This window comes from Heterocephalus glaber, unplaced genomic scaffold (genome assembly GCF_053883595.1).
Source record: "Heterocephalus glaber isolate CG9 unplaced genomic scaffold, H.glaber_assembly_v1.0 deba00001472, whole genome shotgun sequence".
In the NCBI taxonomy this organism is placed as follows: Eukaryota; Metazoa; Chordata; class Mammalia; order Rodentia; family Bathyergidae; genus Heterocephalus; species Heterocephalus glaber.
In genome coordinates this window covers 2,582,948-2,596,514 of record NW_028258315.1, presented here as the reverse complement: position 1 = coordinate 2,596,514, position 13,567 = coordinate 2,582,948, and the positions used below count along the sequence as shown (strand labels likewise).

At 61.6% G+C, this 13,567-nt stretch overlaps 1 protein-coding gene across 1 annotated transcript; it reads right to left on the bottom strand.

Annotated features, from left to right (window-relative positions):
* Window positions 1-3,693: 3,693 nt before the first annotated feature.
* Foxc1 (forkhead box C1) lies at window positions 3,694-6,070 on the bottom strand. Its single transcript, XM_004847794.3, has one exon. It carries the CDS (start codon window positions 5,970-5,972, stop codon window positions 4,380-4,382), a length of 1,593 nt encoding a protein of 530 aa, XP_004847851.1. The 5' UTR covers window positions 5,973-6,070; the 3' UTR covers window positions 3,694-4,379.
* Between the last annotated feature and the right edge of the window lie 7,497 nt (window positions 6,071-13,567).

Genomic DNA, 13,567 nt, shown 5'->3' with positions numbered 1-13,567 from the left:
CCTGCCTTTGCTATAAATTCACCAGGAGCTTTCAGAGAAGCTTTGGGCAGCCGGCACCCGGGCCGTGGCACATCCCCGTGGGTTTCTCTTGTTGCCCAGGCCCATTGTGAGCGTAAACCGGACTTCCCTGGCTGGGGACTCCCTGAGCTTTTGACCTCTCTCCCTGCCTGGCCTCCACTGGTCAGGAGCTGCCTCTGGTTCCTTCTCTGGTCACACTCAGGCTTTCTGCTCGGCTGGGAGTGACTCCCCACACCGAGTCCTGCTCCGTCCTGCCTGGCCAGCTTTATTGCTTGGACACCATCAATCTTGCCCCTAACTCGACATTTGTTTATGGGCGGGTGGGACAGGCAAATGGCTCCATGACCCAGGCATGACACAAATAGAGAGCAGTCAGAAGAGAAGGCCCTGAAACAAGAGGCAGGACCTGGGGCCAGGGGACTCCAAAGCAAACGGCCCCTCCCCAGACGGAAGACATGGGGTGAGCTGGAAGGACACAGGGAAGCAGCTGTCCATGCTGCAGGCACCACCGACCGACCCAGAGGGCACCTCGAACACCAGTGTGAGTGCCGGAGGCCTAGACCAGCGGGGACAGGGATGCTCACCCTGCTGGGCTGTGTGGCCAGGCCACCCAACCCCTTGGGATTTCCACCAATAAAAGGAATGGTCCTCCTCTTAAAGGGAGGCTTCCTCTGCCCCAAGTGAACAGCGCCTGCGGGAGACAGAAAGTGCCAAGCCCTTTCCTAGCCAAGCACAGTTAGGGGAGCCCAGAGGGCCTGGAGGCGCTCTTGTTTCCTGACCCGTGTTTCTGACCCAGCAGGAAACAGCCAAGAGCTCACAGGCAACCAGGACAATTGAGCCTTATTCCTCCCCAAACATCGATTATTAGTGACACCAGCTGAGTGCAATGATAAGTCGTAAAGTACGTGCTTGTTTGCCTCAGCCTGGTGAAAAAGGCCTGCTAAGGACTAAGGATGTAGCCCTGGAAAACAGCATGTGTTCCTATCACGCTTGCAACCTACCAACTGCAAGATGTTACATGGCATAGAACATGCGTGTGGCCTGCTCCTGGTATAAATTGCTCCATACGGGTAAATACTGATTACCCTAAAACATCCTGCGGAGGCAGTTCACAAAACTTGCCAGTCCCCACCAGGAGTGCCGCCAGCCACCCACTGGCTCATTTCACACAGCCTTACCAGCTAAAATGTCAAGGAGTTTGTCCTAGAATAATGTGCAGAAAAAGGATCCTTCTTGATAATATAAAAAGTACAAACCAAATTGCAAACCACTAGAAAATAAGTAATTCCAGGTTAAATAAGGTTGCCAAGGCTTGTCTTTTCTTAAATTGGATTTGAGAATCCAAGAGTAAATGTATTGATAGCAAATATTACACATATGTGCTTTTTAAACATCAGAATAATAAGCGTCTCACCTTCCACTCAAACAACTTCTGAACTTTTCAAAAGTAACTAGAGATGTGTAACACACACACCTTCCTAGACGCATTCGTCTTCCAGGCCTAATTTTTCAAACTTTAAAATGGAACAGGGTAGAGCGCTAGGAAGCTGACCTCAGGAGCCCGTGGAAACGTCCTGGGCCTGCTACGAGGGGCCACGGAGTGGCCCTCACACCCTCGGGCTCCGCCTGGGCTTGGGGACTGGGCTCCAAGGGCCCGGGCAGGGACCGCACTCTGAACCAGCGCCCCGTCCTCGCCACGCATCCCAGCCTACCCCTGGGGAGCAGCGCGGCGGGCAGGGGCTCCCAGGGCCGCCAGGCCTAGGCCGGGCTGGCGGTGGCGCGGCGCCCTCGGGCCTCCGGGCAGAAGCTGCGGCGCGCGAACCCGCACGGCGGTCAAGGGCCCGGCGGCCCCTGTCAGCCGACCTCTCCCGCCGCGGGGACTCGGGCCCGGCCAGGCCCGGCCTGGCTGCGTGAGGTCCTCGCGCCGGCCGAGGCCGGGTGGCGCTGCCGCCGTGTGCCAAGTGCGCTGACCTCTCCGCCCGCGGCCCGCACCCACGTGTGGCTTCCAAACAAAGCCGGGCGCCAAGGAAACGGAGTGGGCCCCCGCCTCGGCCCCCCGCGTCCCGACGCAGCCTGTGATTAACTCGCCCCGCTCGAGCGGAGGTCGCCTTTGACTCGATTTCCCTCGCACAATCTTTCCCGAGGAGGCCACTGGGACCGGAGGGAGCGGCGCGGGCGGAGGACCGGGCCCTGCCGCCCCGGCTGGCCGAGCGTCCCCGGCGCCCTGCAGGGGAGGCCCCAAAGCCAGCGGGGCCCTCCCGCCACGCTGCACCCCGAAATGCCGCACCGGCCAAGAGAGCTGCTCAGCCTGCAGCCGCCCCGCTCCGGGGACCAGGCCGCTCCCCTCGGGCCTACACACCCTGCCCGCCACCGGACCCTTTGTCCACAAATCCCAGCCCCGCGCTCGGCCCCGGGGGAGCAAGCCACGCACCAGCCCGGGCGAGAGAGCCGTCGGCGGCGTCCCTCCCGCCCCACCGCAGAAAGAGGCGCCGAGAGGGCCGGCATCCCCGGCCGGGCCGCCCGGCGGCCCCGCGCAACGCCCGCCCGCCCGGCCTCGAGCCTCCTGCGCTATTAGGTTACGGCCTGGGGGAGGGGACCGAGCAATCAGAGGCCACGGAAAGCTGTTTTTGACTGAAATTAGAGAGTATTTATTTGCAGCAATCCTTTAACAATGATCAAATTTTGACAACAAGCAACAGCAATTACTGCTTAAGTGTTGCCTCTAGATAGGAGCGGCAGATAGGAAACTGCATTATCTGAAAACAAACTGAAAGGCCCTGAATGTCTGTAATCAAATCGCCATCTCCCCAAAGTCTGATTGACAGGGCAGATCACCCCACGATAATGAATTTATTACATTTCCTGGGTTATTTACAAAAGGGGGGAGGGTCAGTCCAGATTGCCCCCTGGGTTTAACTGTAAATTAAGAAGAAAAATTGGGTTGTAAAGAAACCACCCCTGACTGAAATATTCTGCCCTTCTCTCCTTCCTTCTTGTTATTGCTTTAAATCTTTTTCAAAAATAATTATTCTACAAACATAGCTTCTAAAATAGTTTCCCAAGGATTAAATATCCCTTTCTAACCCATGGTTTATTTATATTTTTAAAAGCCAATCCTTCTATGTACTACATACACGAAGGATAGTAAATGTGGATGAATTATATACATACGTTTAAAAACTGGTTCATTTTTCCTCCTATAAAGGACTGGAATTAACAGGTTAAAAATCTCTTCCACGTCTTGCTCGCGTGGATGGAGCACTGCAGTGTTACATGGGACACACAAGCCAAGTCGCCAGCTGAGTGTATCTGGGGACAGATTCGCATCTCCACGCAAGGTCCCACTGCGGGAAGACTGGCTGATTTCACTGGCTGAAACTGTTCAAGCCACGTTCTGTTATTACTGAGAAAAAGTATTTGTTTAGATGTCAGCTCGGATCTGTTTAGGAAATTATCTTTTCATTAACTAGACAGCAAATTAACTACAGAGCACGTTTTGCAGAAGATGCAGAAGGAAAAAGTATCTAAACAAAAAGACAGGGAAATCTGACAAGGACCGTCAGAGGGTTTCTCCAGTTTTAGGAGATCTGGGTGGAGAACCGGTTTACTCCTAGTGTTTATCTCTGAAATCTTTCCTTTGTATTAAAGCTCTATTGAAGTATCCAGACATATAGGTCTCGTTCAAATTGAATGGCAATTTATTAATGAACAAACAGTGAATACGTTCAACACAAAGAAAAGACGATAGAATAAGATTAATACAGTTTCCCTTTTTATAATGAGGAAAAGAAGCACAACTTAAAGTTTCGGGTAATTTAACGTCAGGTTTTGGAAACACGTTCTGGCGTTTGGTCCACGACATCCAACTACAAATTAAAAATAAATTACTATGTTGCAATTTACATTTTAAAACAAGTCCATGAATAAAAAGAGAGTGATTTTCATATACGGAGACTCCCCCTCCTTTCAGCATAGGACAAAAAACTATCTTACAGGCGAGGAAGAAGGCAGGGAAGGGCGGGAGGGGAGCGGGAAAGCCAGTCTCTGAGAAGCAAGAAGAAACTTACGTGCTATCTGCGGTAACACAGTCCTTAGCCAGCCGTGCCTGTTCGGCCCGGCCTCGTACTGAGCAGTTCACGGCTTTATTTCGATAAGGCACGTGGAGGTGGCTCGGAATCAATCTTTTAAGAAGATACAGTTTTCTCGGCGCGGCTGCTGGTGCGTTGAACTTGGGAGCGACTCCCGTTGGCTGGTGCGGTGAGCGTTTCTCAAGGCTTCTAAGTCGGTGTTTTTAGTTTCGATTTTGCAGATGGTCCTCTCCGTCTGCTCGGCTCGCTCGCGGGGTGCCGGACCCGCGCGGGTCAGAACTTGCTGCAGTCATAGACGAAGGCCCCGGACGGGCGGTACAGAGACTGGCTGGCAGGGAAGGCCATCTGACAGCTGCTGTTCCCGTTCACCGGCGAGTTGTTCAGGCCGAGGCGCTGCGACTCGAACATCTCGCGCACCGAGTGGAAGTTCTGCTGCTGGCCCGGGTAGCCCGCGGCGGCCGCCGCCGCGCTCGCCAGATGACCCAGGTCTCCGCCCGCCTGGTTCAGGTACCACGAGGCCAGCCGGCCTTGGTGGGCCGCGGCGTGGTGGCCGGCGTCCTGGCCGCCCGTGCCGTGGCTCAGGGACGACGAGCTGCTGCCGCTGCTGGTGGCCGGAGGCAGCGCGTAGTCGGGCAGCGCGTCGTCCACGGCCGAGCCACCCGCCGCGCCCGGCGCGCCCTGCAGGTGGCCGCCGCGCTCGCCGGCCGCATACAGGCTCATGGCCTGCAGGTTGCAGTGGTAGGTCCCCGCGCCCGCGCCGCCCGCCGCCCCGCCGGCGCCGCCCGCGCCGCCCGCGCCCGGGCTCTGGCTGCAGGGGGAGCTGTAGAGCGCGCTCTGGCCCGGCGAGTAGGCGCCCAGCGCCAGCGGGGGCGCGAGGCCCGCGCGCGACGACGCGGTCGCCGGCGCCAGGAGGGCCGAGCCCAGCTCCGCGGCCGCACCCTGCGGCGACCCCCGTAGCGACGTCATGATGTTGTCCACGCTGAAGCCAGGCCCAGCATGCGGCGCGGGAGCGGGCGCAGGGTCCGCCCCGTCCAGGCTCAGCGGGCGCGCGGCCGGCAGGCTGCCCGGGGGGCTGGCCCCGCTCGACAGGCTGCTGCTGCTGCTGTCGGGGCTCTCGATCTTGGGCACGGCGGCGGCTGCGGCGGCCGGGGACAGGGGCCGGGGCGGCGAGGGGCACGTACCGTTCTCCGTCTTGATGTCCTGGATGCGCACGGGCGGCGGCTGCGGGCCGGGCGCGGCGCCGTCTGCCGGCTCGGGGGGCGCGGGCGCCGCCGGGCGGCCGGGCGGCGGCGGCTCCTTGAGGTGCAACCGGTCCTTCTCCTCCTTGTCCTTCACCGCGTCCTTCTTCTTGAAGCGCCGCCGCCGCCGAAGGAAGCTGCCGTTCTCGAACATGTTGTAGGAGTCGGGGTCCAGCGTCCAGTAGCTACCCTTGCCCGGCTTCTTGTCGTCGCGTGGCACCTTGACGAAGCACTCGTTCAGCGAGAGGTTGTGGCGGATGGAGTTCTGCCAGCCCTGCTTGTTGTCCCGGTAGAAGGGGAAGCGGTCCATGATGAACTGGTAGATGCCGTTCAGCGTGATCTTCTTGTCGGGCGCGTTCTGGATGGCCATGGTGATGAGCGCGATGTAGCTGTAGGGCGGCTTCACCATGTCCTTGGGCTGCGGCTGCGGCGCGTAGGGCCCGTAGGCGCGCGCCATGCCGGCCGGGTACTGCTCGGCGTGCGCCGGGTGCGAGTACACGCTCATGGGCGCGGGCATGGCGGGGTAGCCGCCCCCGGCCGCCGCCGCGCGGTAGTAGCTCTGCTCGCCGCCGAGGTAGGACACCACTCCCAGGGAGTTGGGGCTGGACACGGAGTAGCGCGCCTGCATGGCCCTGCCCGGCCGGGCCGAGCCCGCGCCCGCGGAGCCCGCGGAGTCGGGCGGAGTCCGGGCCTCGCCGCCGCCTCCCTGCGCCTCGCCGCCGCCTCCCTGCGCCTCCGGCCTCACTCCGCCCCGCCGGCCGGCCGAGAGCGGGGGCCGCCACGGGGAGAGGCCGGGCGGGGACGCGGCCGCCCGGAGCTCGCGGAGCAGCGCCGGGCGCCGGCGGAGTGGAGGCGGCCGAGCGAGGCGCCCTGGCCGCCGGGCCCTACGCGCCTCCCGCCGGCGGAGGGCCGAGCCGGGCTGGGGCCGCGCCGCCGCCTCCCCGGGCCCCGCGCACCGTCCTGCAGTCGCGCGCCGGCCGCCGAAGGCAGCGTTGGGAAAACTCCTGAACTTTTGAGCATCCGTCACCCGGCCAGCACTTTTTTACGCAGTTACATTTTTTTCCGGGCCGCGGAGCCCCGCCCTGCCCCGGCGGCCGCAGCCAATGGGAGGCGAGAGCCGCCTCTGAATGAGCCGGAGGCCAGGCCGGCCCGCGCCCTGCCGAGCCCCGCGCTGGGCACACGCGCGCCTCCCGGGTCCCGCGTCCCCATCCTGCCCGCGCCCTCGGCTCCCACGCGGACCTTCCCGCCGCCCCCGAGCCCTCAGGCCTGCCGGGGACCTCGCCTTCCGTCCCCGCCCTCCCGCGCATGGTTCCGGGCTCCCTCCGCCGGCCCCGCGTGCCCCGCTTCGCCACGCCCCGCAGGTCACGAAGGCCTCCGGCCCCCCCCAGCCCCCCCCAGCCCCCCCGAGCCCCCCCCAGAGCTCGGTTACAAAGGGCGCGACTTTGCGGGCGGGCGCAGGCACAGCGGGCCCAGCGGGGAGGAGGTGCTGCGGGCCACCTCGCCCTCGGGAACGCTGCCGCCCCGTCCCCCCACCGGGCTCTGCGCTCCCCGCCGTGGCCCGGCCGCACTGTCCCCAGCTCGCGGGCCTCACAGCTGGGCGACATTAGCAGGTGCGATGACAAACCACTAAGTACGCCGGAGAGCTGAAGGCAGCCCCGGCCCGTCTCACCTCCAGCGACAGCGGGCGCGCTGGGGGACGCCCAGACCGCACCTGCGGGCTTCTCGGGCTGGGGCAGGACGGCCACGGAGCGTCCCGGTTCCCACCCCACACCGGTGTCTGCGTCTCTGGGTGACTAGGGCGGGTGGGAGAGGGGAGGACAGGACAGGACAGGACGGGACGGGACGGGAAGGCCTGCCTGCGCCCCTCCGTGCTGCTGGTCAGACTCCTAGAAAAGACCCTCCTGGAGGTGGACTCGGATCCTTTTCTGGAAACCGAGGAAGTGGCGCATGTGGGGCACTGTGAGGCCGGCTGGGGTTTTCCCTCCCTCTTCCGATGTCTGGCAATCTGCAACTTTGGCTTCCCTGCTTGAGGCCCGGCTTCCTCCCTTCTTTCTGCGCAAAAATTCGGAGGACAGCTTGGCCCTTAGATGTCAGGATGCTGACTTCCGTGGCGGCACAGCTCCGGGTCCCTTGAACTTAGAATGCGCACATTGTATCCAACGGGGACGGTGACATCAGGGAGGAGGAAGCCCTGCTGTTTCTAGAATTCGCTCTGGGGAGGGGCTGCCCGGAAGTTCCCGATCCTGAGGCTGTGGCCTCCGGCCTGCTGTGCTCTCGGGTCTCCGGAGACCCCTTTCCCAGGTTGCTGGAGGCCGAGGCGCTGGGAGAAACGCCCGGCCCTGTCCGCTCTTGATGTTTGGTGTGGAGGGAGTGTGTTGAAGCCCTTAGACGGGAAAACTGAGTTCGTGTCCAAGCCCTGGCCCCGCACCCCAGTCCTCCCCCGGGCTCCTTTGGTGAAGGCTTTAAGCAAGGTTTGGCTTCAGCCTGAGGCACAGTTAGAAAGTGATTTCCCCAAACACCTTGGCGTTTGGTGGACTCCGACTTTAAACAGTGTTTATGCTGCCAGCAGTGTGTGGAGATGAACGTAGCTTTTAACAACGCGTTTGTTTTCTTCGTATAGGAACGGCAGGCGTGCGGGTCTGGCCCCAGGCAGTGTGCTGGCTGCCACCCCCGCTACCCAGTCACCCCCACCCGCCCCTCTGTGTCCCCTGCACCCGGGCCACTCCAGCAGCCCAGCCAGCCAGGGCTGAACTGCTTCACTCGTTGCAACGGCAGTGTTCGCGTTGCAGTTCACCCCAACTCCGAGCTTTGGGTATAAAAATTGCCGTTGTGAAATTACTGTCTGGCACGGGGGGTGGGGTGGGGGGTGGAGGGGTGCAGTTTTATAAAGATCAACTTTCCACTGGTTCAGCGCTGGATATTCACCAGGAAAAGATATTTGCATTCATGTTTTATAAGCTTACTCGGAAGCAAAGCTCCAGTAAACGGTTTGATTCTATCTCAAGCACTTGGCTATTTTATTATTGTTGTTACTGGTGTTGTTTGAACCCTCGGACGCACACATGAAGTCTTTGGGGGAACAGAAAGGTTACATTTCTCATTTTCGGTGTGAAGTTTTTGATCCCTCTTTCTGCTTTATGCAGGCATCTGCCTCCGCTCCAACCCTGGACTCCAGGCAGAGATGCCCGTGCACTGGACCCCGAAGCTCTGGTCCAGACACCTCCGGCAGCCTGGAGGCCAGGGCGACAGCCTTGGTGGAGCAGTTGCTGGCCCTCGCCCCTCCTCCCGCCCACCCGACAGGCAGGGTTACAAGTCCCATTCCCAGGGCCACCGGAGGCTCCTCTCAGGAGCGGCCTGACACAGGCGAGGTTCAAAACAAGTCCTCTCCGGCCCCTCAGGCACAGAGCACTGGGAAGGGAGAGGAGGTCAGCATTGCAGGAAATGGGGCTGGGACTGGGGACACCCGGAATGGGGAGGCCAGGGACTGTGTTCTGACCAGGAGCCGGAAGGAGGGCACGCTCTCTCCCTCTCTCTCTCTCCCTCTCTCCCCTTCTCTCTCTCTCTCTCTCTCTCTTTCTCTCTCTCTCTCTCTCCCCCTCCTCTTCCCTTCCCTTTTCCTCCCTCCTTCCCTCCTTTTTTTGAGCCAAGATCTCCCTCTGTACTCCAGGCCAGCCTTAAACTATGTAGCCCTCACTGGCCTCAAACTTGCGATCCTCCTGCCTCAGCCTCCTGAGAGCCTGAATTACAGGCGCAGGCCACCACCCCGCCAATCTGTTTGTCCACGTAGAGGGGCAGAGGGGCCAGGCAGTGACCTCAGAGCCATGAACATAACTCTGAAGATGCAGCCTGTGTGCCCAGGGACCCCCTTGCTCAGGAGCCTCTGTGTCCCCCTTGGCCCAGGTGGCCCTGTGCTGGCTCGGGCTGGGCCTTGGAAGCCGGTCTGTCCTGTACTGGCGGCCAGTGTGCGTGGGGGGGGGCACAGACACGGGAGGGAGGCAGCTGCAGAGCCTGCACACCAGGGGACCCTGTAGCTTCCCACCAGGCGGTGTTGGCCACACCTGCAGCAGAGCCCCCTGGGGCTCTTTGAACTGTTTAGATAATCGCCCTCTTTGTCCATTTGGCCTGGCTGGTGTGGCCCGGCAGGGTGGACACCCGGGTCACTGCCCGTTATTCCATATGGAGCCGGCAGGCCGCAGGTAGCGTTTGTCGTCAGTGGCTTTTCAGCCGAGAGTCGCAGGGACCCAGCGTCTGGGGGGCCGCAGGCCCGGGATTCAGGTCCACCTCTACTCTGGGGTTCACAGCCCCACTCAGCCTCCTTAGCGAGAAAAGAATCCCTGCAAGAGAAACAAAAAGAGCATTCGTTCCGATCGATCGTTGCATAGGCAAAACGGCCCATTTGGCCCCATCTGTGCGGCTGCACTGGTCGGCTGTTGCCCTCTGCGGGAGCTTGTGATGGGCTAATCTGCCATCGGCCCCCAAGTCCCCAAGGCCCCTGCTCACCGAGGCACGGGGGAGAACGGCCCGCCGGGGCCCCTCTTCACCCCACCCGCGTAGCCCCGCAGCCTGTGCGGAGGAGCCAGACCCGTGCCGGCCACCGAAGCGCGGGGCTTTCCTGCCTGTCGGGCAGAGCCTGAGCCTTCACCTTTCATAAAAACCTGGCATAAGCAGCAGGTTCGACGCGAGGTGGATGATTGGAAAAACGAGTGGTGGGCGCGCCCGCACCCGCGCCCCGGGCTTCTCCCCACGCAGGTTCGCGGGCGCAGCGGCTGCCCAGGCCCCGGCTGCGCCGGCAGAGGACGGGGCACTGCGGCCGCGGCAGCGGGCGGCCGGGAGCACGCGCTCTGCACCCGCTCCTGGGCCTTGGGCACCGGTCTTGGGACGGAGCCAGGAGGGCGGCTGAGTTGGGTAGCACCTTGCCAGCGGGGCACCGGGGGGGGGGCGGCGGAGGCCCCTTCCCGGCCGCCCGGCCGCCCTCGGCGGCGTCGCCGCTCCCCTGCCCAGCTTCTCGCCCCAGGCTCCCAGGTCGCCCTTGCCCCCCGCCGGCGGCAGCAGCGGGGGCCTGGGCCCCTGCGCGCCTCCCCGGGTGGTCGCGGTGCGACCTTTCCTCGCTGGCGGGGAAGGGGTGGAAGCCCCAGGCTTCGGCGTAGCGGGGGCTGGGGCTCCCTGAGGCCGCCCAGACTCCGCGCCACTTGGCGCCTCCAGGCCGGGACAGCAGGGCGCTGCGCGAGCTCCGAGCGCCCCCTACCGCCCGCCCCATGACCCTGGGTGCAGCCAGGCCTTGACCCTCGGTGGCAGGGGGTCCAGGGAAGGACCAGGTCACTGCAGGGGTCCCCAGGGCCTGGCCCCTGCTTCCGCGCGGACGCCCAGGTACAGGCGGGGCTCTTTCTTGTCCCTGGAGCCAGCCGGGGTGACTTGGGATTGGGACTCAGAGCCACAGGCTCCGCATTCCTTCCAGGCAGCCCCTTTGAATGGACACAAGGTACGGAAAAGCAAGGCCCCGCGTCCAGAGAACTGTGTCCGTGTCCGGGAGATGCCAAGGAATGCATCCCCTGGCACCCAGGTCTGCCAGTAAAAGTTGCAAGGGAAGACTGCTGGTTTCCAGGAAAATGTACTTCTCTTTCTTAACCAGTCCTTAGTCCTAATTACCAAAAGCTGACTCTCCAGAGAGCCGGTTGAGAGAGCAGGACTGGTGAGCCTCGGTGAGGATGGGAGCAGGCGAGGCCCCACACCCCCACGGGCGTTTACACTCCCCGAAGTCGCTGTGTGAGCGCAGACAGATGCGCCCACCGCCCACGGCTTCACTCGTGGGGAGCGACGCTGGGGTTCGAGCTGGGCAGACACAGGCCTGGCGAGGGTGGCGTGCATCCTGAGCAGTGCTATTTAGTTTGGAAGGAAAGCTAGAAGAAAAGACTACTGCAAACAGGCAAAGGTCCGCCGAGTAAATAGACATCAATCTACGAAAAGAAAGGAGGCGCCGGCTCTGCGGTGCACTGTGCCCGTCCTAGGCCTAGTGTTTCGGTAGAGCCACGCCACAAAATAAGGCAGCAGAAATCCAGAATGGACCTTTTTCTTGTTTGGCAAGTTGAGTCCAGGCTCTGGCCTTTGCAAAGTGCACGCCCCACCCCTGAGCTGCACCCCTGGCCTGAAGCAGGTTTTGACCACAGGCCCCCTTCTGGGGGAGGCCACAGCGGCCCCAGGTCCCCACTGCAGTCCACACCTCTCCACTCACCAGATCAGGAGCGCTTCTTTCTGTTTGGGCCAGAGCATCGACTTCACTGAAAGGTGAATCTGTTTGCTATGCTGTTTCCTCCTAATCCCAGACAATAATAATCCCAATAAAAAAGATAGGCAAGACGCTGGGCACACTCGTGTTGTCATTCTGTCTGCTGCCCTGAGTAACCGTCCCACATAAGCCTCCCAGAGGCCTTCACCTGCATGCTGCCATGCACTGTGTGCCCGAGAAAAGGAAAACCATGTGAACAAATAGCCCTCAGGTCCACAGCCCTCACAACTGCACCGCCTGTGTCTCACTGGATCTAAGATGTTGTTTCCAATAAGGCACATGTGTGTGCCCCTGAGACGGGGTAAAATGATGAGCTGCCATCGGGGGAGCCAGCTCTGTTTTAGATGTTAAATGCAAGAACAAGAGGTGCCTTTCAGGCCAAGGGTTCGTTCACCCAGCCACTGACTCAGCAAGAGCCGGGTGGGGTCCACAGGCTCCACACTGTTCTAGCAGCGGGTCGTAGAGCAGGGGTCCCTGGTGCTGGGTGTCTTCGTGACATCCACATCGACAACCATAGCGACAGGAAGCTTGAATCTATTGTACCTGTCTAAATACACTGGCTAGTGCATGTCACACTTGCACAGGATTCCAGTGAGGAGGGCAGAAAGATGTAAATGACCATCAGGAGAATGCTCTGGCTGGGGCACCCACAGAACTTGTGCGGGACAGCGGGCCTGCTGGGCCCCACCTTCTCTCCCCTTCTGGGCGCTCCCTCCTCCCCGCCCTGTTGAGTGACCCAAGGAAGATGCCCGGGGAAGCAGCCAGTAAGGGAGAGGCCCCCTGCGTGCCCTGTCCTTGCGCCTGCTGTGCCCCCCCTTCAGAGGCACCCACCTGGACCTCACAGGCTCGAGGAGCTTAGGGCCCCAGTAGGGGTCAGGGGTTCCTCTCCTTTGTCCTCACAGAGTTTGGGCAAAGGAGGAGGCTGATGAAGGAGGGCTTCAAAGCGTGCCCACCCTCCAGGACCCGCAGCCGGGACCGTCTGGCCGGCATCAAAGGCAGGCCCTTGGAGTCACAGGGAGGGAAACTGAGGCTCATAGAGGTGAGTTGGCCCAGATGAAGAGGGTTGCTATAGTGACTGGGAAAACCCAGGCTACCCTTCCCCACCCTTTCCCCGGGAAGCTGGGCCTCGACTCCCACCAGGGCCTAGAGGCTGATGCTCAAGGAGGCCTTGGGCAAGCCTGGGGCAAGAGCAGCTAGGGGCTCTGCTTTCCCAGGGACTGGCCCTGGGGTGGGGTCCCCTGTCCTGGGGCCCGGCACAGACGCCTTGGGGGCGCCCCAGACCCCCAAGCCTTGGCGACAGTGGGGGGCTGTTCTGCTTCTCCTCAAGAGCGGCCGGCCGGGCGTCTGGCCTGCCTGTGTCCCCGCTGAGGGAGGAAGGGCCTGGTTCCCACGGGCCGGGCCGCACACAGAATCCCCAGCAGGGCCTGTGTTTAGTCTGCCTCGCTGACGTCCTTCCTGAGCAGGAGCAGAGAGGAAATGAGCCTCGCGGCCATTTTTGCTGCCCTGTACCCGACCATCGATCATTTTCTCACCTCTCCTAGGCTGCACCGCGCCTCTCCTCCTCCCGGAAGGCGGAGGCTCCCACTGCAGGTGCTGCCACCAAGGCCCCATGGATAACCCTGAGCTCCACTCTCCTGCGGTGCCCGGATGGCCCACACACGCTCCCGATCGTGAGTGGGCGCCCGTCACAAGCGTCACTTGTTTCTATGCAGCTCCTGCTCACCCCAGAGCAGGCTGCTAGGAGTCGCTGGCTTCTGGGAGTTGGCGCAGGGCGGCGGGGAGCTGTTTTGCTTCTGTGTGTGGCACTTCCGCACAGGACCAGTGCCGTCTGAAGAAACACGCCACAGTAGTTTTCATTGTTTGCCTTTATGAGCATGCACTAGCAAAGATTTTTTGTTAGGCCTATTTATGTTAGTGCGGAACCGGTCCAGAGGCGGCCT

Bases quoted from the DNA above. Each gene is read 5' to 3' on its own strand.
- Foxc1 (XM_004847794.3), bottom strand. From the start codon at position 5,972: ATGCAGGCGCGCTACTCCGTGTCCAGCCCCAACTCCCTGGGAGTGGTG.